Source organism: Diabrotica undecimpunctata, chromosome 8, assembly GCF_040954645.1.
Source record: "Diabrotica undecimpunctata isolate CICGRU chromosome 8, icDiaUnde3, whole genome shotgun sequence".
Lineage (NCBI taxonomy): Eukaryota > Metazoa > Arthropoda > Insecta > Coleoptera > Chrysomelidae > Diabrotica > Diabrotica undecimpunctata.
This window is the reverse complement of record NC_092810.1, coordinates 130,287,326-130,313,161: the sequence shown is the minus strand read 5'-3', so window position 1 is coordinate 130,313,161 and position 25,836 is coordinate 130,287,326. Positions and strand designations below refer to the sequence as shown.

Below are 25,836 nucleotides of genomic sequence, written 5' to 3'. Positions count from 1 at the left end.
CGATTTAACGAAAAAATTTTTCGCAGATATCTGAAGCTTTTAAAACATAGGTGGAGGTTACTAGATGACGAATAGATGGAAAAGTACTCGTATTTTTACCTTGCGTTTTTTTTTTAACAATAATTTATGGTCACAATTTGATTTTTTGTCTATAAGTTTTTTCCCTTATATTTTACATAAACAATATTTATATCATTTTTTTATATCAAGAATATCTTTATTTTTCCGTTTTTTAAATTAAAATTGATAAATAGCTTACGGAGAGATATTTGCAAAAAAGCAGTTTTTTTGCACTAATTTTTTTATTAACAAAATAAAATATTATTAATACATTTGAACATCGAGGAATTACCGTGTTCTACATGTGTGCGAAATTTCCCCCTTATCGGTCAAATAGTTTAAAAGTTATTTAATTTATTTATCCCTCAGGCTAAATATTTAAACTATTAAACACATTAAGCAAATTTCATAGGATTCATATCATATCTCATATCAACTGTAGCTGCTGCTCAGCTGTCTGTAATTTGCTCACTGACCATGATGCAAAAAAGGGTTGAATTTAAAAGCGAACCGTTTTGCTGAATATCTCATGCGATTTTAAGTTTTTCGACAAAAATGGTATGATTTCTTTTTCTTTTATTATTTTTTCGTGCGGTCGATAATTTCCGAGTAAATGGAAAAAATGCTGGAAGGCGGAGAAAGAATGGAGAGATTTATACCTTATATAATTTTGATCTTTTTAATTTTCTTTTGCAAAAATCAATATTTAAGGTTGTAGGTTCGTTCCTTTTATCCTTTTATAGCTTGATGGTGATGATGTCAGCGTCTAGGTTTCGTTAGTCGCTTGTATCTAGTTAGGCTTGTTATAGGCGTAGGACCTTAAATGTTGGTTGTAACACAAAAAATCATCGACTTCAATCGTTTGTATTGTAAGCTCTCAATCAATACTTTTACAATACAATTTACCAGTACGCAAACGTACTCTCGTACATTTTATTCACCATTCTGGAGCCTGTTACCTTTGGAACGACGTCTTCCATCGACACCTGGGAGAGGCATATGTAGAGCAAGTAATTAAAAGAAATGCTAGAAGTCACGAGGAAAGACATTACAAGAATACTGAAGCAATCCAGCTTCTGGATAACTTTAAATGAACCAGAACCTGACGACTCAACAGGACCAAACGTCGCGTGATAGTGCAGAAACTGCTGTTAACATTGCACAAAAAAAGTCCCTAAGTTATTACACCATTCTATGTAGATAGCATAATTTAAAGAATTAATTTAACTTAATTTTAACAAGATTAGTCAAAAGTTACTTATTGATCGTCGACTGGATTGTTACATCCTTTCTACAAAAAAAATTCTTTCAAAAATATTTTACGTGTTGATAACAATTTTGCTGGCCTAAAAAACTATTTAATACTATGGTTCATTACAATTATTTCTAACATTTTATCATATTAAATGTAAACTAGTTCTAATCTTATAAATTAATTATTATATTTATAATTTTGTAATTTTTTGGAAATACATCTGAAGAGTCTTTGAAGAAACATGTTCCAATACATTTGCTTTGTTTTTGTTACGGGTTTGGCATGTAAGAATTTTTTTGATACAATATTTAATATACTATTTACAACAGTTGAAACTTGTACGAAATACTAGTATATTTTTTATATATTGGTTATGATTAACTTCCTTAACTTTTTCAATAAGACTTTTAGATTTGGTTTTATCTTCCAATTTAAATATCCTATCTTTCAAATTTTTATATAAACTACTTTTTGAAAAGAACAGTCCAGGGATATATTTATCCCCGCAGTAATAAAGAGTGGGGCAAATAATATGTCCCAACAGTAATAAAGTAACAGTATGGTATAAAAGAAAAAAAAATATATTTTTATGAACTGGAAAACATTCTATGTATGACAGGAAGTAAAATATTTAATACAAAGTTGTACTTGACACTAACGACAAACAATTTTTATATTTCTCCTGCCCTTTTTCATTGGAAGATGATCATTAATATTAGTACAATACTTTACTTACTTAACCTCTACTAATTAGCCATTCTACGAACTTGATAACAAAATCAATTAATGTCATTTTTATATTTGAATATTCAGTGTAAATGATGAATCTATTGAAGAGTGCTGTTATTAGCAGACGAAAGAACCTTTTTTCACCATTTGGTACTCCTTCTATTTAAGTCTTAGAGATTAACTGGTTGGTCAGCGTAAATTGATGCTGCCCATATATTGGTTATAAAAAATGCTGTCACTTCTCGCAGTTAGAAAGGTTTTTTTCAAAGAGGAAAGAACTTTTTCTATATAATATACTTTTGATACATCATTTGGTTTATTTCGTATATTGAAATATAACTTAGACAGAAGTAGTAAAATCCAATTCACGGATATTGCTTCTTTTATGGCTATATTGCCTAAAGACTTGCGTTTAGACCAGTACATGCTTATTGCCGGCAAACGGCATTATGGGACATTATAAGGGCATATTTTAAAACAACTTTAGTCTTACCTGGAGATGTTTCTTGAATATTCTTTTTTCTTAGTTCTCCCAATACTTTCAAACGTTGATTTGTACAGTGACGTATTTGCATTATATGACTTTTCGGAAAGATTAAATAGAAGTAGTCACGATCAGTTATGTAATGACTAGGTTGTCTGTTTAGCCTAAGATATGATGTCTGTCGCTTTAAAGTCTAAATGTGAACATATCTATGAACAGAAATGACCAGAGAGGAACTTAAACGTTCTTGTGTACTAACATTGCGTGTACCAGACTGCTATTCAGCGTACAGTCTCATCATCATCATCATCCATCCCCCATTTATCACATCCACTGCTGGACATAGGCCTCCCTTAAACTCCTTTATTCTTAACGATTTTGGGCTCTTTGTTGCCATCGTAAGCCGTGCATTCTCGCTACATGGCCTGCTTAGTTCCATTTTATTTTCGCTACGCGTTCCAGAACGTCAGAACTACTCGTCCTTCTTCACAGAACTTCATTTCTTATTCGATTCCGCAACGTCACTCTCAGCATAGACCGTTCCATTCATCTATGTGCCACTTTTAATTTCAAAGTCATAGTCCTGGTTAGAGTCATAGTTTCCGTCCCATAGGTCATGACCGGTAATACGCATTGGTCAAATAGTTTTCTTTTGAGGCTAATTGGTATGTTGGCTCTAAGTGTGTTTCGCTGTTTTCCAAAGGCTGCCCACGCTAAAGTAATTGGTCTTTGGATTTCACGTGTTTGGTTATCCCTGCTGATTCTTATTTCATGACCCAAATACATATATTTTTCTACCAGTTCTACCACTTTGTCTTGAATAAGTAAATGGTTATTGAAAACCATATTTATCATAAACTTAGTTTTGGTCAAGTTCATTCTGGGGCCCAACTTCGAACATGCAAAGTCAAATTCATTTAAAATATCTGTGGCTTCTAACTATCTCTTAAAATTATCTGTGATAAGGACAATGTCATCTACGAAACAGAAATGGTTAACCTTTTAGCGGTCTATTGTTACTTATTTGTGGTCCCAATTGACCATCTTAAAGGCATACTTTAATGCCGTTATGAATTATTTCGGTGACAATGTATCTCCTTGCCTTATGCTACGTTTTATTTTAATTGGTCAGGTTTTATCATGTATCTTAACAGTCATAGTGGCATTTTGGTAAATATTGTAAATACGTTCACTATACCTATGGTCGATCCTGCTGTCATTTATTGCTTCTATAAGGCTGTCTATTTCGATCGTGTCGAATGCTTTATGAAAATCTATGAAAGTGAGGGTAAGAGGTTTGTTGTATTCTATGGATTTTTCAATGAATTTATAATCTATCTCCCTATAATTCCGTTCTGTCAACTGTGCTCTTAAGATTTCTTCGTAGTAAATGTTAAAAGCAAATCCTCGATCAACAACGAAACTTTACAGCAGATGGTATACATCAAATATCTAGCAATTGACCTCCCCAGTCGACACAGCCCTGGTAATTATTAAACAAACTATTAGTAATATATCAAAAGATTTTATCGAAAGGGTTCGCCAAAAAATTTGAACAAATTTAACATTTAATTTTTTTTATCTTGATACTAAAAGAAATTCATTTAAGTTCATATAAAATATTTTGAAATTGTTTTATTAAACTAATACAAATATAAATTATTACTTAAAAAAAATTATTGCGCCGCAAATATTTCTGAAGCATTCTTAATTTTAGGTGGATATAGTACACCATGTCCAAAAAGTAGTGTGGAAGTCGAAGTACCAAACTCTGTACAAATAGGAGATAGTGCAACTCTCGTTTGCAATTTTAAACCAAAAACCGAGGAAGATGTACTCAATAATGTACGTTGGTTTAAAGAAAATGACGAATTCTACCGATTTACTCCAGATGAGAAGCCACCCATGAAAGTATTTATTCTGCCTGGAATAACTGTTGATGTATGTGTAATTAATTATATGTAGTATATACAAATTTATCACTTATTTAGCAACAAACGATAAATAACATACGGTCACGATTTTAGAAATACTTCCATTAAGATTAATATAGATGAGGGGGCCAGCGTGAGGACTGTCGCGAACATTTCTGACAGTAGAATTTTGATTGACGGGTGAAGCGGACGGTATTTTCTTTATGACAGGTCTCCGAGTTGAAGGTAACCATATACCGTCTAGTTGTTCAGCTATTTCCTTTACTTCATAGTAAAGTTTGCTAAAAACAGATTCAGCATTTAATCTTTTATTTTGAAGAATGCATTTAGTGTCCTCGATGGCCTCAGTAACCTTGTTTAAATCTAATTTTGGTGACTGAAAAAGACGACTAAGTGATACAGTAGTTGTACCTAAAACATCACTAAGACAAACTACTGAAATGAGAAATTCTGGGCTCCTAATAGTTTGCATTATTAAAAATGCATCAGCTGACGGTTTACTGTCCTTGAAATTGTTTCAAGAGCGTTGTATATATTGATGATTAATTCGTCCTGAAACTGAAGATGACCTTCATGCCTTTCAACCCAACGAGTCTCACAAATATGGACAGCAGCCCCCAGTTCCTTCTTAAAAACATCATGTCGTTTGGGAGAGGCATTATCAAAAGCTACTACTTTTCTCCTAGTTCCTGAAGCATTACGACATGATATAACTTTTGAGGAGCATGCCAAGGAATTATTTAAAATATGATTGCTACATGGACAGCGCACAGCATGTTTGGCCGATTTTTTAAATTCGTTAACGGCACCTTTCGTTTCGAATGCCATTACTGAATAACTGTCGACACCAAACCTACACAAAAATTTAAATCTAAATTAAAATTCTTTACGGAATCTTCACCAATGTGGCCTAAAGCAACTTCAGTTAAGCGGCGTTCTCCTTATGAACCGACGTCTTCTTCTCGAATCGAATCGTAGGCGGTAACAAATGTGATGGAATATTCTCTAATCTCATTTAAACGAAGATATCATAGAGACATTCTTCTTTAGAGCAAGAAATGATTGTTCATCAAATGATGATTATTTTGAGCAGTTTTACTAAGTAATGTAGCATTAGCCGGAGCAGTTTCCAAACGTTTTCGCAGATCACTATCGCCAGCACCTATCCTAAACCGAAGCAATGCTCTAAAATTGCCATTATTTTTTTCTGTACCATCACTGTTTACAACAATATTTTTAATATTTTTATCATCCCTTTGCCCTCTCAGAAATATTTTGTCTACCACAAAGAATAACAGTTTTTATTAGTGGATTCAAATTCTTCCTACTTTCTTGAATCATTTCAACTCTAAACTTTCTGCTTATAGGTTTGATGGGTTTTAAATTATTTTTATATTTTTTTTTAAGAATATTTGATTGATATTTATTTTTGTTTGGGGAGGTCATGACCCCCGTGACCACCCCTTGGATTTGCCACTGCTTGGCACACAAAGTTTTTTATACATTGTTGTGTTTGAAGATTCATTGTGGCAAAGAGAGCCTATACTGTCATAATTTATTTATAGTCAGTCAACAAAAAATATAAGATTCACCGGTTATATCACTTTTATGTTGTTTTATATTTAATAAGATATTTTAAAACTATTTCTGAACTGGAAACTAAACTTAAACTAACTAAAAATAGTTTTAGAACCATCCTAAATGAATAGAAATTTTACAATACTATGTAAATTTGTCAATGTTAACTTGAATCTCACCTTTTTATCTTTAGGAAAAGAGAAGTTCGGCTAAAACAGTGGTACTGAAAAATGTGCAAAACCAACTTACAGCAAATTATACCTGCGAGGCCAGTTGGACTGTACCAAGCATCGCAACTGCTAAAGATTCGAAACAGATGTATGTAGTTGGTAAGTTTTCATATCAATAAACTGCTTTCATTTAAAATTCATCCATTATAGAAATATTTTAACACGTTGAATGCCCTAGAGGTTTCTGTAGTACTTTTCGTTTAAGCCAATGGTAGTTTTGATACATAGGTGAAAACATTTTTGTTCACAGAAATATGATACTTTACAGCGTGTTTCTGTGCTCGCAACATATTTGCCAAATAATAAAAAAAAGTTAGATTCTTTGAACTTAAAAACAGACAGCGCTCCGAACTTGAACGGGTTCTTGATTACTTGTAAGAATACGGTAAAAAGTAACCATTGGACTTAGTTTTCTATTATATATTTTTTATTAATATCATTTTAAATCAATTTTTTGATCAATTTCAAAGATTTTTCTTGCTACTGTGTACCGATATTTCTGTACGGCATTAGATCGCAGGTCATTATTTTTGTATTACCTACCTAAGTTATACATGCCGTATAAATATATCTGGAAAAAACGCCACCCTTAAGTGGTAAGTTTATCTTACCTGTATAGTTACCTGTACCGAGAAAAATTGACAACATAGTGTCTAAAGTTGTTGTTACATATTTTAATATTTATTTGCACGTGATTCATTCAGGGTCAAATAATCCCTTAAAATATCCTATGAGCTTGTAATCTATAATTAATACAAATAATAATTAAATGCAATTAACAAATTCTTTAATTTCATAAGACACTAAATATCTTTTAAATATAGCAACATTGCAGATAAGAATTGTTAACAATCTTAATTAATGGAAAAGCAAGTTAAAATTAGTTATTTGCTTGTAAGTAGCCTAAATATTTTGTTGTAGATGAATTAAAAGGTGAGATTATACTAACAGTGGAAAACGAGAATCCTGGTTATGGCGATGAGCTGCACGGAGTATGTATTACTCCTCCATCTAAAATTGCGCCAACTTTTACATGGTTCTTGAACGGAATTCAGGTAAACGATGCTAATTTTCAGCCTAATTTAGATACTCTTACTTTTTTTTAATTTTATATACCAACTGGGTAGTGACGATAGTCATTTACCTTCTGAAAACAAATATAACATTACCTATATGAAAATGTAATTTAAAGGGAAGTTCGCTAGTATTAGCACTATTAGCATCCATGGTCCAAGGGAAGAAAAAGGGGATAATGAAAAACACACGTTTTCTGAGACACAAGACCGAGGGTACAATGAGTGCACAAAAAATGACATCAAAATTAATAATAGCAGGAAACTTTAACGCCAAAGTTGGAAGAGAAAATATATTTTCGCCCACCATCGAAAAAGAGACGGTCTCAGAATCATAAACTTTGCGATATCTAAGAACATGGTACTAGCTGGAACACGATTTCTCCATAAATATATACATAAAGGAACTTGAAAATCTCCTAATAATGAAACGATTAATCAAATAGATCATAATATAATCATCGATGTAAGACACTGCTTTAACTTATTCGATATTAGATCTTTTAGAGGAGCAAACATAGATTGCGATTACTATTTAGTTAAAGCACGATTTAAAGAGAGAATATCCAATTTAAAAACGGCGATCGGAAAAAAGAGAGAAAAAATCGACATTAATAAACTAAAAGATCCCGACATTGCAAATGTATAGAGACAGCAAATAGAAGATCAAAGAAGGGCAGAAAACTTAAAAGAACAAGAAGACATTAACCAACTATGGACAAATATACGAGATATTGTGTTACAGAAATCGGTTGAAATATTGGACAAAACCAAGTCAGAAAAAAGAAATAATTGGTTTGATTATGAGTGCGAAATGGCCACAAATTGAAAAAACGCAGCATATCAAAAAACTATTGACGCCGGTTGTACACGGAGAAAAAGAGAAGGAAATAGACGTATATATTTCCTTCCTCCGTAAAGAGAAGAGAATAAAAACGTATCTATCAACATAAGAAGAGGGAATACGAACAGAATCATCATCATCATTCAATCTTCGCTTATCCACTGCTGGACATAGATCTCCCTCATAATTTTCCATCTATTTCGATCTTGTGCCTCTTGCATCCAATTCCTATGACAACGTTTTAGATCGTCAGTCCAACGTGTTGGTGGACGACCTCTGCTTCGGTAGGCATCATCTCTTGGTCTCCATTCCAGTATCCGCTTTGTCCATCTATTATCTGTCATTCGAGCCACGTGACCTGCCCAGTTCCATTTCAGTGTTGCTACTCTCTCTACTGCATCAGCCACTCCTGTTCTTTGTCGTAGCTGGCGATTTGGGATCTTGTCTCGTAGTGAAACGCCCAACATAGCACGCTCCATCGCCCTTTGACACACACGGATCTTTTGAACTGTTCTCCTTGTCATGGTCAACGTTTCGGCACCGTAAGTTAACACTGGCAAAACACACTGATTAAACGTTTTTCTTTTAAGGCATATTGGTATATCAGACGATTTGAAAATATGGTTCAGCTTGCCGAAGGCTGCCCAAGTCAGTCTTATACGACGGAGAAGCTCAACGGTTTGGTTATCTTTTCCTATGCGAATCTCATGACCTAGGTATTTATAGGCCATTACCTGGTCTATGGATCTTGTTCCTACGCATATATCTTCGCTGACTAAAAGATTTGTCATCATCTGGGTTTTAGATATATTTATTTTCAATCCCCCTTCTAGCGAGGAAAGGTAGAGCTGATTTAAAAGTTCTTTGGCCTCATCTATCCTATCAGCTATTAGTACAATATCATCTGCAAACCTTAGATGGCTAAGCTTTTCTCCGTTTATGTTTATGCCCTTGTCGGTCAGTTTTGCCCTTTTACATATATATTCCAAAAGCGTAGTGAACAGTTTCGGCGATATGGTGTCCCCCTGGCGTACTCCACGTTGTATCGGGAATTTCTGGGTTTGACGATCACCCACTCTAACACTGGCTGTTGCGTTTTGGTATATATGTTTAATTATATTTATATACCGATAGTCAATTCGGCATTCTGTCAAGGCTTCCAACATTTTTTGTTGATTTACGGTGTCGAATGCCTTTTCATAGTCGACAAATATTAAAGCTAGTGGTTTATTATATTCAGTGCATTTTTCTATAAGATTTTTTATTACCAGTAGGTGATCGTTTGTTCCATAGCCTTTTCTAAAACCCGCCTGTTCTATGGGCTGATAAAATTCCAATTTATTTTCTAGGCGTTTCGTAATTATTTTTGTAAATAGTTTATAAATATGTGAAAGTAGACTTATGGGCCTGTAATTCCTGAGGTCGGTAGCATCCCCTTTTTTATGAAGTATGATAATTTCTGCGTTATACCACTGGGTTGGTGTTATTGCTTCCTGCAAACATCTAGTGAATAGTTTGGCAAGGACCTGCCATAATCTTTTTCCAGCCACCTTCAAGGCATCTGCCACTATTTCATCGCCTCCGGGGGACTTATTGTTTTTCATTTCTTGCACTGACCTTCGAACTTCATTGGGTGTTACGTCCGGTAAAATTTCAGATCCCTGATTGATTATCTTTGGTAATGATCCACTCCGGTTACATTGCTGTTCTTTGTATAGTTGTCTATAAAAACTCTCTATCGTATTCATAATTTGAATTCTATCCTCAATGATTTGCCCCTGTTCATTTCTTAATTTGTGGACGTTTTTTCTTCCAATGGACATGCTCTGTCTGAGTACTTTCAAGCTTTTGTTTTCTTCTATTACTCTAGTTATTTCCATCGTATTGTATCGTCTCAGATCTTTTCTAACTTCCTTTTTAATTGTCTTATTCAAAATTCTTAGTTCATTTTGGTTATGATCCTGATTTTCCCTAAGTTTTCTTCTTTCCTCTAGAAGATGTTTTGTGTTGTGGCTTAATTTTTTGTTATTATTTTCAGGACGAGGACAGTATTTCTTTTCAGCTTCTTTCAATATTTGAGTAATATTATTGTTCATTTCATTGATGCTGATATTCTCTAAGTCGTGTGTATCCAAACTAGTCTTAATATTTTCTTCGTAAAGTGTTATATCTTCTGGGAACAGCCACCTTCCACTTTTCTTTTTGAGGATCATTTTTGTTCTTTCAACTTCAGTGTTAAAAGTGGTTTTTGCTCTAACTAGTCTATGGTCGCTCCCTGTTGAAAATTTATTCAATACTGTTACATCCTGAACAATATCTTTCCGATTTGATATTATGAAATCAATCTCATTTTTTGTTCTTTGGTTCGGACTCTTCCATGTCCACTTACGTTGGGGTTTCTTTCCGAAGAATGAGTTCATCACAAAGAGATTTTCCTGATGTAAGAAGTCAAGAAGCCTGTTACCTCTCTCATTTCTCTCACCAAATCCAAAGTTTCCCATAGCAGATTCTGCATCATCTTGTTTGAATCCCAATTTGGCGTTAAAATCTCCAATTATCAATGTGTAATGTGTTTTTGAAGTTTGTATAGCTGCTCTGATATCTTCATAAAATTGGTCAACTTCCTCATCCGGGTGACTCGTAGTTGGTGCGTAAGCCTGTATAATTTTAAGTTTGTATCTTGGGTTTAATTTAAAAATAAGATAAATGACTCTGGTACATATACTTTTTATTGTGATTATGTTTGGTACCCATTTTTTATGGATTAAAAAACCCACTCCTCCAACAGATGAATCTTCGTTTCCTCTGAAATGGAACATATTTCCAGACTTAAGTATTATTTGATCTTCTTTTCGACGTCGAACTTCACTTATACCGATTATATCCCATTTTATGTGTTGTAGTTCATTCTCCAGTTCTATCATTGATGCTTCTGTTGATAAAGTTTGTACATTGTAGGCACATATATGCATTTGTCGTTTGTTTTGGTGGCCTGATCTCTTCCGGTGATTCTTAGCACCCTCTGCTCCAACACTATTCTGACCGCCACCTTGGTCAGGGAAATTGGAACCGCCGGGGACTGAGGGCCGTACACTTGATGTATCCATCATGAGGGGAAATTTGGCCTTGAAACGCCGCGCTGGCCAAGCGTGTTGGCGAGTTTTAGAGTTGTAGTAGAAGGAAATATAGTGACCCGTCTGCCTTCGGAAACCTAATCGCCATTCGGGGTCGGAAAAAACAAGAGTTAGCCAAGAGAGGCTGATAGGAAAGATTAAAGACATTTCACTCAAGACAAGTTGAAAAAGAGTAAAATGTGAAGGCCCTTATGATCCGCCAGGTGCGTTTCATAAGCATATGAGTATTTATTCACTTATTCACGAACAGAATACTCCCAATGAGATACAAAGTCTATTCGATATATAAAACGAGAAAATACTACATATCTTTAATCAATAGCCGTGGAGAATTTAAACCACGATTAAATATTTATAAAGACACTAACGGTAAAGTTCTACATGATAAAAACTCAGTTCTTAATAGATGGACACAACATTTCAGCGAACATCTAAATATAAACGATATGGAAGCAGGTTACAACATAAACAATCAACAAAATCTACAACGTCAACTACACAGTGAAGACCCAATAAGAGAAGAAGTGTGAAATACCATCCTAACACTCAAAGATAATAAAGCCCCTAGAATCGATGAAATCTGTTCCGAAATGTATAAAAAGGTGGTGGCCAATCTTTTGTCACAATCCATAAACTAATAGTGCTTATATGGAAGAATGAATAATTGGTGGAAGCGTGGCTAAAGGAAATAATATGTCTGTTGTATAAAAAGGGTAACCAACTGGAGTGTAAGAACTATAGAGGCATTACTCTGTTAGCATCTGCGTATAAAATCTTTTCGTCGACTTCAAAGCAGTTGTGAAAAGAACTGAAATATAAAATGCAATGATAGACTTTGGGGGATCCCATCTAAGTTAGTTAAGTTGACCCAACTAACAATGAAAAACATAAGCTTATGCATTAGAATTGAAGGAGAAAGCTCTACGTTCTTTGACATTAATGATCTAAGACAGAGGGGCGCGCTGGCGTGTCTCTTCTTTAATATTGCCTTGGAAAAGGCAATCAGACAATTAAATATTAGAGTGAATGTAACTATTTTTAATAGATCGAAGCAAATTCTCGTATTCTCATCGTGACGATGTAGTTATAGTGGGCAGAGGTATGAGAGACATGGTGTAGTATTTTACAAGGATTCTGGACGCGGCAACTGAATTAGGACTTGCGGTAAACGAGGAAAAAACCAAATATATGTTGGTTTCTAAAAACCCCCGAAATATCCAACAGGGAATTCAAATTAACAACCATACCTTTGAGCAAGTCAAAAAATTCACTTATCTTGGATCGCAACAAATACAAGCGACGAAATAAAAAGACGAATAGCAGACAGAACTATTTACGGTCTCCAGAAACATTTAAAAAATAAAAATATAAAACGTGCACTAAAATTCATTATATATATATATATATATATATATATATATATATATATATATATATATATATATAAATAAATATGAGGAAACTTATGAAGACTACATTTCCCGAAGTAGAGGTAGAATCCCTAAAATCAAAGCATCCTGATATTTACAGTTCATTTAAAGTTACAATTTTTAATAACAATTTTAAAGAAGCTATGTCTCCTAAAATATGGCCATGTGGAGCTCACGTACAACGTTTTTTTCACGTAACACCCAGAAAGCCGCAAGAGATGTAGATAAAAGTGTACGAATAGAATCAGCGGTAGTGCAAAAGAATATAGGAAACACCTGTTTTTGTGAAAGTGATATGATAAGTTCTGATAAACAAAAGTTGGTAGTAAATCCTGACCAAACCAGTTTGGTAAGCATTTTTCATATAAATACACAAAGTTTATTAAATAAAATTGATCAACTTAACATTTTTTTAAAAGATAAAACTTACAATATTTTGTGCTTTTCTGAACATTGGCTTAGAGAATCTGAATTAACAACAGTGATAATTGACAGATACTTTTTATCAACTTGTTACTGTAGAAAAAGTAGAGAACATGGGGGTGTTGCTATTTTCTGCGATGGCAAAATATCTACACGTCCAGTTTCTTTAAATGATATATCTTGTGAATATGAAGGTGAATTTTGTGCTTTGGAAATTATAGATATAAAAACTATTCTAGTATCAGTGTATAGAACAGGTAACGCAGATTTCCAAATTTTCTTAGGCCTATTTGAAAAATTATTAATATTCTGTTCTAATAATTATGTTCAAACAATTATAATTGGGGATTTCAATATCGATTTCAAAGGCACTTCAAATGAATTAAAATATTTTTCCGATCTAATTTCTTCTTTTGGTTTAACTATGAGGATTGATGAATTTACAAGAATCACTGCTACATCAGCAAGTTGTTTAGGTAATATTTTAACAAATATAGATAATGAAATAGTTGGGTGTGGTGTTGTTGACCCATGCCTTGCTGATCATTGTGCTCAATTCCTGAATTTAAAAATAAAATCTGATCAAATTGACAATGATAGGATATTCAGAAGACACATAACATGTAAAGGCACCCAAATGTTAAAACAATCACTAAAATCTGTGGATTGGTCGTTAATAAACAATTCAATAACAGCAACGGAATTAGCTGAGTTCATAATTGACACATATGTAAAATTAACTGAAGTTTGCTTTCCAGTAAAAAAGTCAAGAATTCATTTTGAGGCACCTGTTTCTTGGTTTGACGATGAACTAAGGAAAATGCGAGTAAACCTTTCGAAGATAAAAATTACTGCTAACCTTACTAGTGATTACACTCTGTATAATCAATTCAAAAAACACTATCAATTAACAATATCAATAAAGAAAAAACTGGCATATGAGCAGTTTTTCTTAAAATCTGATAATATATCTCGAGATTCTTGGAAAGTCATCAATTATCATAGGAATAAAACTCAAAATAAAAAAGTAACTTCATGTAATATTTCATCAAACGAGTTTAATAATTACTTTACTTCGGTAGCGGGAAATATATTGAACTCGTTAGATGAGACAGATGAAAATGATGCCATGAATTTTTTGGAGGGAATATACTCCCCTTGCCACTCGTTGTTCTTAACAGCTGTTAGTGATACTGAAGTTAGGAATACATTATACAGCTTGAAAAACTCAAAATGCACTGATTTTTACTTCTTAAACAAACAATTAGTGATAGAAACTCTGGATATTATTATTGATAAACTGGTCATACTTTATAATCTTTGCCTTATCGAAGGAATTTTTCCCGATGTATTAAAAGTAACAAAAGTGTTACCGCTACTCAAAAAAGGATCTCCAGAAGAAATTGAAAATTATCGCCCTATTTCTATTATTCCCATTCTTGGTAAAATTTTTGAAAGTATTTTGAATAACCGCTTAATAGAGTACATAGAAAAGTACAAAATACTTCATTGTAATCAATATGGTTTCAGAAAAAAATGCAGCACTACTCAAGCAATTCAGGAAATTGTAAGGGAAGTGGTTGATGGCCTAGAGAGAGGTCACTTCGTGTCTTTAACATTGTGTGACTTATCTAAGGCTTTTGATTGTGTCTCACACACTTTACTTTTAGACAAAATGCACAAATATGGCACAAGGGGAAATGCTCTTAATTTATTTTGATCGTATTTAATAAACAGAAAACAGGCCGTTTTTTTAAATAATAACTACTCCAATTTTGAATAGCTGTTTGGGGCAACTCTGGTCATGCCGACAGAATATTTAAATTACAAAAGAAGGTGGTGAGGATACTTGCTGGAGCGGATTTAAGGGATCATTGTAAACCATTATTTTTGAACATGGGTATTATGCCTCTACCTTCGCTTTATATGTATGCAACACTGTTGGAAATTCACGATAATAAAAATAAGTTAACTATAAACTCCCAATTACATGATCATCTAACAAGATCGAGGGATTTAATTAGGTCACAACGATTCAGACTATCAAAGAGCACAAAGAATTCAATTGATATTCACTTGTATAACTATCTGCCTAACGAAATAAAAATTCTGTCTCCACCACTGTTTAAAAATAGGATCAGAAAGCATTTTTTAACATATTGTTTTTACTCAAAGACAGAATACCTCAATACACCTTTATAACGTGTACCCAGTTTGGTCAGAATACTGTCGATTTACTATCTACATATCACATTGTATTATTGCTATTAAAATGTACTAAGTTTTATGTATTAGTTTATTTAGTCATCGATTCGGGAATATTCTTAATTATTTGCACATTTTTGTTACTTCCATATTTCAAAGATTTTTTATGTGACAGTTTAGGTTTGTTTTTTTTTTGGTTAGAGATTTTTTTATCTTAAATTTTTAATTTTAATTCTTCTGCTAATACTTACATATGTATATTACTTTAGCCAATATGGTTAAGTTAATTTTAAGTTTACATTATTATATCTTTTATTGTATTTTTTATACGGACTTCAAACTTTATGTAAAGTGGTCAATAAACGTTCTATCTATCTATCTATATATATATATATATATATATATATATATATATATATATATATATATATATATATATATATATATATAAGATCTTAATAAGACTGGTTTTGATATATGGGGCTGAAACGTGGACCTTATCTCAAAATGGTAAAAAACTTCTTGGTATCTTTGAGAGAAAAATTCTTAGAAAGATTTTTGGGGCCGTAAATGAAACTGGGCTATGGCGTCGAAGATTCAACTTTGAACTATATCAGTTATACACTAATCCAGATATTGTGACATTCGTTAAAGTGCAGAGACTTAGATGGGCTGGACACATTGCTAGGATGTCAGATCACGAATACACGAAGAGATTAACATTTTCAAAGCCAGAGGGTACAAAAAGTAGAAGCCGACCACGATGGAGATATATTGATGATGTGGAAGAAGACCTACAGATTGTAAGGATGAAAAGATGGATGGAAGCTGCCAGGAATCTACAGGAGTGCGACTTCTTTGTGAGCAGGCCAAGATCCACAATATATTGTTGAGCCACTTATGATGATGATGATGATGAAAATGTAATAATAGAAATTATTTTATGCATTTAGTAAATGGTAAAAAATTGTCGATAATAGTGAATTATTAATTTTATCAAAGATGTTCCTAAAGTTTTCAGTTGTCGATTTCATCAGTCATTTTTCTAGTAGACTTTTTCAGACTACGATCTAAAAAATTTTGTGTACACGCTACATTAATACTACTACTACTGGTGATCTGATAAGTAACCTCTTTTGAATTAAAATAATGTTTTTGCACTATACTCTTTTATTTTATTAGATAGTCTTTTTTAAGCTCAATACAATGATTCCAGCGATTTTCCAACTTCTTAATACCATCCGAATAATACGATTCTAAAAGGTCTGCAAAATACGCATTTGTTTCGTCAATTGACGAAAAATAAATAAATAAAACCGTATGGCAAAACAATTTAAAGTCCACTTTTTTTAAATGTCATAATGCTCTTGAGAGCCGGTTCATAGTTAAATAAGGCTTTTGTAATAACTGCCCAATAATATTGGCTATTGAGAGTTTTCCATTGTTTAAAATAGTAAATTAATTAAATTAATTAAACAGAGTGACAATAACCTTTCTGACCGACTTTGTCGATTTTATTTTACTTTTTATCCCAGTGTCATAAGACCAAGTCTTCACTAAGCTATGAATGAGTTTGAAATTCCACAAAAACTCATATGCATGATAAATATGTCGATGGCCAAGATGCTTTTGGCAGTAAAAATTCAGAACGAATCGTCAATCCAATTTTAAATACATAGGGGGTTATGGCAGGGAGACGTACTGGCGTGTTAACCTTTTAACATAGCCTATGTTAAAAGTCGTACGAGCATGACCTGGTCATTATAACAAGAACCAGGGAGAAAACCACCAAAATCCTGACCGAACTAGTAGCAGCAGCAGAAGGAATGGTATTACATACAAATCAAAATAAAACCGAATTCATGCCGACTGATACAAACTCGGCAGCTGGAAATGACGCAGATCTAGTTATCAATGACCGAAACTTCGAAGCTGTCAGAGTTCATATATCTATGAACATCAGAATAAGACATTAAGAGATACAAAAAGGTGGATTAAAATTGCAAATAGGTGTTATAAGGGTCTATTATAGTACGTAGGTCTATCAAAAAATAAAAACTCGTATAGGAGTCTATAGAGCACTGATAATTTTCGTTCTCACATATGGATAAGAAGCATTGACCAAAAACAGATGTATTTTCTCTAGCGATTATTGAAAGAAAGTTACTCCGCGAGATATTCGAAGCAGTCTGTGAAAACAGATTATTAAAGCATATATATATATATATATATATATATATATATATATATATATATATATATATATATATATATATATATATATATATAACTTTGAACTGCAGAAAATCTACAAGCAGAAGCTTGCCAGAAAAGATATTACCGATATAATCAAGCGAAACCGTCTGCAGTGAGCAGGATATGTAGCCCGGGATACTGAATCAAACATGATAAAATAGATTTTAACAGAAAAAATAAGGTAGACCAAAGCTGGGTTGGATAAACGGGCTAACACAGGATGCTGAAAAGATCGGTATTGCCAACTGGAAAATCCAAGCAAGAAACAGAGCAGAATGGCGCAGAAATCTTCAGAAATTCAATGCTCTAGAACGGCTGTATAAACATGATGATGACGATAATGATGATAATGTTAATAAACCTTTCCGATTTTTTGAACCGGTGCTGTGCATTTATTCTGTTCTACGGTATGTGGTAGTGAATCCAGGTTTCATCAACGGTTACTAATCAATGCCAAAAGTCTGACGATTGTGCTTTTTACAACCAGCTAAAACCATTTTATGAACTTTCTTCACATAGGCTTTGTCCAGTACGTAGTTCATTCAATGTATATATTCCACCACTATAAAATTCAAAGAACTAAAATTTGAGTGTGCATAAAAAAGGTTAAATTTTCTATAACTAATGTTTTTTGGATACAGCAGCGAATCGAAAAGAGGTTACTTATCATACCACAAGTCCAACACGACTGAGCCTCTAATAAAGCCTTTTATTTGTTACGCTTATTACCTAGTTATGTTCTAGAAATACTACTTCCAGGTACATTTGGCATTGACGAATAATTTCCATGTAAATACAGATAATATAATTTCTAAGTTTGTCAAAGCAAAAGTAACATTGTTGAAAATTTTAAAGATTTTTTAATACTTATATATATTTTTAAAATATTTTTTTACATATTTTAAGGATTATAGCTGGTCTTCTCAAGCAACAAGAAAAAATAGTAATGTTCCAAAACGGTTTACCTCTTTCTATAACCAAAGAGTAGCTTTTGTAGACGACCGGGCCAATCTAACATGTGTTGTTAAAATAGATAATATTTACAAAACACAAAAATCAGTTATCTTGAAAAGAAATGATAATCAAGGGGGAGATTATTTTAATAGAGACTACTCAGTGATGTCTGGTAAGTTTTTTATCTAAAATTGTAAGTAGACAATATATGACATAACTATATAAAGAATATATTAGAAAAATACAACAAACAATTTTATGGTATCCAAAAAAATACATTAAAAAATTTTATACTCTAAAGTAATTTCTTTTGGTCGTACATTATTAATTAATCTAAAAAGGACCCCTCTAACTCATTCCTCTTTTTGTTGAGCCTATTCTAAGGTTTCCTCACCTAGCAAGAAAAACAAAGATTTGATGAAAACCATGTCAACGCAAATGAAGAACTCATGGCTAATCTCTGTGCTTTTGACGAACTGAGAATCAATAATACATTTTTCGACCATAAGCTCCAGTATAAGTATACATTTGAAAACTCCAGGAAGTACAAATCTATGATTGATTATATAGTCACTGATAGAAAAATTCACCCAAAGCAGATTGTAGATATCCGAACTGTAAACTCGGCAGACGCAAGGAGTGAACCCAAACTAGTACTAGCAAAAATAAGAATGAAAATAAAACCAAAACGTGTTCTGCAGAAAATCACCGAGGAAAAATTCAATGTAGAGTCACTGTGGAACGACTCTACAAGAGAAATGTACCAAAGGAGGCTAGCATAGAAAACACCGCTTAAACAAGTAGACGAAGATATAAACGCGAGCTGGGAGAAACAAAAAAACAACGTTGAAGAAGCAGCAACAGAAGCTCTAGGAAAACGCAAAGTAATACTAAACAAAACAAACAACAACAATACACCATGGTACATAAAAGATATAAAAGAGATATGTAAAGAGAAACTAGAGGCTTACACGAGGTACAAAACATTAATTACTCCAGAATCCCGAAACACCTATAGAAGAATATGAAATGAAACAAAGCAGTTAGTAAGAAGAACCAAAAATGAACACTGGGAACAGTTTAGAAAAAGGATGAAAAGCGACTTCTACACAAAAACAAATACGGAGATTTAAAGAAACCAACGGAAAATATTTGAGATAATAATTTAAGAGATTGGTTTAACTGCACTTCTGCTGACCTCTTTAGAGCAGCGGTATCGAAAGTGCGAATTGCCATGATGATTGCCAACCTTCTTAGAGGAGATGTCACGTGAAAAAGAACAACGGAAAGAAATAGCAGAATTAAAGGAATACAATAACATACCAGCAAACGAATGGGAAAAATACCTGACGGATCTGTTTATAGGAAAGGAAAATAATCAACACAATAAAGCCAGCAAACAAAATAGCCATAAATTAACTCAAAAATAAAAAGTCACCAGGACAAGACGGAATAACCCACGAGCTTCTAAAACACGGAGGTGAAAGTATAATCCTAGAGATGACAAAACTTATACAAAAACTAATATTGCACTGCAAGATACCAGACGCATGGACAAACAGCATAATAATACCAATGTTCAAGAAAGGAGATAAAGAAGAACCCGCCAATTATAGAGGTATAAATCTACTGAACACCGCACTTTAGCTTACCACAAAAGTCCTAACCAATAAAATAAATAAACTAACAACTTTATGAGATGAACAACATGGATTTAGATCCGGAAGATCCTGAATCCGGAAAGAAATCGAAATATTATGTTATGCAGACGACGCCGCATTAATCGCCAAGACAGAAAAAGAGCTCCAAAGATTAACTCATATCTTCAATACAACAGCCAGGAAATGCAATATAAAATATGAAAAACGAGACAACTACTAGAAACAACAGAGATGAAAATACTTCGACGAATATCAGGGAAAAGTCTGTTGGATAGGGAGAGAAGCGAAAACATAAGAAGAGCATGCAATATAGAAGACATAAGTGGATGGGTGAAAAACGGAAACAGGAGTGGAATGAACACATTAGTAGAATGGCAGACGATAGGAAAGTACGAATAGCAAGAGATAAGTCACCAAATGGCCGTATTGGCAGACCAAGAAAAATATGGTGCGATAATTTAAACAAATTATTAGGCTAATGTTAAAGAAGAAACAGTCTTTAATGCCTTAATACAAGAAGGAAGAAGAAACTAGCCAGAAAAATGACTCAGAATCTTCGACATCACAATAGTATCGTATGTTTCTAAGCCAGATATGTATTTTTCTTATTGGACTTTTTATATCCCCAATATTGCCTGTGAGTATAAGTTCTAAGAGGAAGTACCTTGATCCACGCAAGACGTGTCCAAAATAAGAAACCTTGCTTTGTTTTACCACACTGTTCTCAACCTACTTCAGCCTGTCGCAACATCTTCTCTCAACTCGGTTAATCTACAATATTTTAAGTAGTCTTCTAAAAATCCACATTCCGTATTCTTTAATTTTATATATTACTTTTATCGATCATGTCTCTGAACCATACAATAATATTCCCCTCACAAAACACTGTTTAAATGATTTATTTCTTGATATTACAAAAGCTGCCTTAGTTGTAACTATAACTTTACTACTGTTTCGAACGCATTCCTCATTATATTTCTTAAGGTCGTGGCATATTATCGTGCACGTTGCGTTTCCAGCACATAGCGTTTAGTTTCCGAAAAATATAATTTAAATGGTTTTAAATATGAACAACGCACACTGTCCGGAACATTGCGTTTCAGACACTTGTTCGGTATATTCGAACACAATATTTTACTGATGCCGACGGCTGCGTAACGAGTCGTAACCGGTTTGTAAGGATAATGTTAATTAGATACCCGTCGTTTTCCCCTTGTTGTTTATTTAGGTCTTTATTTGATTTTGATACAGATTATTAAAAAAAAAATTTCGAGGCTGTTTTTAATTGGAATTTAATAATAATTAATAGGTTTAACAATTATTTTAGAATGAATAGGATTCAGTTTAAATAGTTTTAAATTTAATTTCACCTTGAGTTAAAATACAAAATACTACATTTAACGAAGCCATACATATCAAACCAAAATGTATTTTTAAAAAGAAGAGGTATCACTTCCGTACAAAAGTCCTACTTGTTTATCACTTCCGTGATTAATTGTCAGAAAGCAATAAAAACACATGCATAAATGACAAAATAGCCTCGAAAATTATTTTTTTAAATACTCTATATCAAAATCAAACAAGTTCCTAAATAAATCAACCCAACCCGTTGATTAATTAGTAACCGGTACCAACCGGTTACGACCTATGTCCCGGATAGTGTGCGTTATTCATATTTAAAACCATTTAAATTAAATTTTTCGGAAACTAAACGCTATGTGCTGGAAACGCAACGTGCACGATAATATGCCACGACCTTTAGTGTACTAAGAGGTGTAACTGTTATTATCCCTCCGAAATTTCTGTTCTACGAACATCAAAGGTACGACAAAGCTTTCGCTTTTTGTAGGGTAGGGTATTCTGTAGTTTAATGGAAAATAACAATTGCTATAAACAATTTGATTTACAATAATTTTGTATTAATGCGATCTTAATGTCCTTTTAAATGGTCTCAGAAGGATGATATTTAAAAGTCACAAAAAAATTACAATGAATATACTGGTACCCTAAGCAAGAGGAAGAGTTATTGTATCAAAATGACTAAAAAAAGTGAAAATAACAATTTACAACATTGCAAAACTTGATTCAGAAAACATTGGAATCGTATGCATAAATAATTTGCAATATTTTTTTTGCTATTACTCGGAAAAAATTATTTTTTATATTCAAAAATCTCGTTTCTCATTACAAATGAAATTTAAAAAAAAGTTGTACTAGGAGAATTAGGCGAGAATTACGGACAAAGTTAAATTGTTTTAAATAGTTGATCATTGTTAAATTTCATGTAAACAAAACAAGGTACCCTATATACATTTTCATTTGCAGCCGAGTAATTTTATTTTAATATTTTTTTTATCATACAAAAATTTATTAAATATTCTTATACAGTTTGATCAACTCTTGCGACAAGTTCTGTCATATTTGTTATTATAGGACATACGAGATTGAAAAAAGTTACTTACACAAATAGGAAGTAGCTTTCCATTTTAAAAATAGTTGCGAATATACAAGGCCTTCCATAACATTGTACCACATTAAAGATATAACGGACTTCACGAAAGTTGATCACCCTATATAATTATTATTTTACATTTATATTAAGTTTTAAAATTGTATTACTATTTTTAGGAAGTTCAACAACTACCATCGACGTTAGTATATTTGTAGCTGTTTTGTTGTCTAAATTGTGGTCATTGTTCTAAAAACATTTTATACAAACCCATTAAAAATATATATTAAAATATTTTTGTAGTAATTTTTTTCCAACACTGCTTTCAATTTATCTTTTCAATTTTTTTGATAAATGAATAATTATTAAGCCAAGTAGACGAGAAAAGAATTGAATATCACTCTGACAAGAGGAAGTATTTTGTGCTACAGGAAATCTTCTATATACTATGCAACAATAAATCTTTGAAATCGGATATAAACGAGAAAATTTTGAGAACATTAAGAAAAAAAGTAGCATGCGACTTTCTAGGCATTAAGAAGAAAATAATGAATAATTTTTTCACAAAAGTAAAAAATGCAGTTATTGAAAAAACAAAAAAATATATTACAATTAATTGAATAATAAGACAGAAAATAAAGACATATACAGGGAAGCTCAGAAGGAAGAAGAAATAATTTCGATGCGTACAAATCAGCAATTGAAAATAATTTAAATAAAAGACAAACTTTGACTTACAAAAAAAAATAATTAGAATAGAAAAAGATACTGCAAACTAATTAATTAAATGGATTGATTAATTTTACTGACGGACAGGGAAGTTGTCAACTCCGACAAAGCGCGTCAAACTTGCTGATGGGTGAAATGTCGTACAGATATGTAGGATAGGTGTGAATAAGGTCTTACCAAATAAGCACTCGTGGACTAACTGATAATATGGCATAGGGCAGCAGCTATGTCATTAATGACTTAGACTGCAAGAAAATCCTCATAGGTTTGATATTTTTCTGTTAGAGACAGGATTCGAAATATCGACATTCGTAAAAGAACAAAGATTACTGCTGTCGCAGAACGTATAGCAAGGCTCAAGTGGCAATGGGCCGGACATGTTGCCCGAGATAATCCTGAAAAATGGACCAAGGAGATGGAGACCAAGAGAGAACAGGCGAGGAGTAGGCAGATCACAGAAGAGGTGGGCAGATGATATCAAATAAGTCGCGGATAAGCAGTGGATGAGAATTGCCAATAGTAGAATTCAATGGAAGCAAATGGAAGACAGCAATGGCAGGCTGAAGATGAAGAAGAAGAAAAACAAAATACTGAAGCAATCGGCTATAAAACTGTGGTGTAAAAATCAAGATGATAACTACTGTACTATCTCCCAAGAACAATGACTATGCAAAGTACAATCACACATTTGACCCCCAGTCCGCAGCAGACCTTAGATGATCAGGGGTACTAAGAATCCCCGCGAAGGGAGCTAGGATCTATCCGAAAGAGGAAATGCCTAAAATAATTCAATGATTGAGTGGTACTTAGAATATTAGAAGCATGTTCAAGGTAGGCTAAATCCAACCAACGGCATCCAACAAATTAATAGGTTAAATATTGATCCCTTCGGAATAAGCGGAATAAGACGGCCCGATTCAGAAAAATTGAATATTGACAACAATGTATTGCTCAGGTAATAACACAGCACTGGATGGGTATCGGAATCATAATACGCGAAGAGATCGTATGGTACTTTTACAAGTACACGGAAATCCAGTCAACATCAATATTATAAAGGTCTATGATCCAACTACCGATAAACCTGATACTGGGATTAAACACTTCTGTAGAGATCTATAAGTTTTAATGCAGGGCACAAAAAAAACATAAAATAACGATAAAAATGGGAAATCTTAATGCAATTAGGATTACGGAATAAAAGAGGCGATAGACTACTCCAATTCCGTCGAAGACCGAATATGATTATTATTTGTAAACAAACTTTGCTTGTGTCTAAATGATAAGATTAGATTAGATTATCTTAAAGAAACTAAGGAAAAAGTTTTACTTACTGATTTTATACAAAGTTTTAATTTAAAGTGCCAAAATAAAGAACCTACACGAATCTTCACAGACAAAAATGAAAAAACTTCTAAAACCAAATTAGAGTATTTTCTTACAAACTAGTCACACCAGCATGAAGAAACTTCCAAAGACTTTATTTTGGGAGATAATTTTGGTTTGTAATTTTTGTTATTAGATGCTAAATCAAAACAAGTACAAGGTAAAACGTCAAAACGTAACATTCAGAAATAGTTCTCAATCGAATTTATTAAATCTACAAAACAGATTTTCACTGAATACTTTGAATAGGTTTACGAATGTCTCGATAACGCTAATTTGGCTTTTGAAACATTTTTGAAGGTACCTACGTACCATATTGACCTATCTTGTCCAATGATTACAAAAAGAAATTGCAATAAGTCTTAAAATAGTTGGGTAACAAATGGTATAATATAAGAGGGAAATAATTAGAGAAGTCTTTTTTGGCTATTAATTTAGAATGTAAGCACTACACAGCAAAAGCAGAAGTTTATATGGTGTACGGTTAATAAAAAAATAGTTAAGACGGTAAAACGTAATAATTGTGACAAAATCAGATTTGCTGATAAAATTACTACTTATAAAGATGGCAAACGCTTTTGTATGACATTTTACTACTTGCCCTATCCTACTTATAAATCCTTTTATTTTTTGCCTGTAGATGAGTATGATGTCAGAAAAGTTATTGGACCCATAAAAAAGGTTACTTCAGTAAGTATTGATTGCATATTGGTTATATTGCCGTTCATATCAGCAAACAGGCAAAAAAACTGGTTTAATTTATCATTTGTCGAATATCGATTATCTACCTACAAAGTATAATTGCTATTTAATTGATTTGGTTTAAATCGAAAATTGGACGAAAAATAATTAATTATGCCTGTGTGTATAAACTGTAAGCAATCTACCATAAACACTCAAATTATAAAATGTTCGGGATGTATGAATTCTTTGCATACTTCATGCATTGGCTTACAGGGCGAGGATGTCAGTCGGATTACACGAATGCGTAGTAAAAATATCAAAGTACTATGTAATACTTG

At 32.9% G+C, this 25,836-nt stretch overlaps 1 protein-coding gene across 1 annotated transcript; it reads left to right on the top strand.

The window, feature by feature from the left end:
* The first annotated feature begins 1,461 nt into the window (after positions 1-1,461).
* LOC140448018 (uncharacterized) lies at positions 1,462-22,995 on the top strand. The gene is made up of 6 exons (XM_072541057.1): positions 1,462-1,599; positions 4,246-4,469; positions 6,234-6,369; positions 7,192-7,325; positions 18,542-18,761; positions 22,879-22,995. The coding sequence occupies exons 1-6, from the start codon at positions 1,557-1,559 to the stop codon at positions 22,950-22,952; spliced, it is 831 nt and encodes a 276-aa protein (XP_072397158.1). The 5' UTR covers positions 1,462-1,556; the 3' UTR covers positions 22,953-22,995.
* Positions 22,996-25,836: the final 2,841 nt, after the last annotated feature.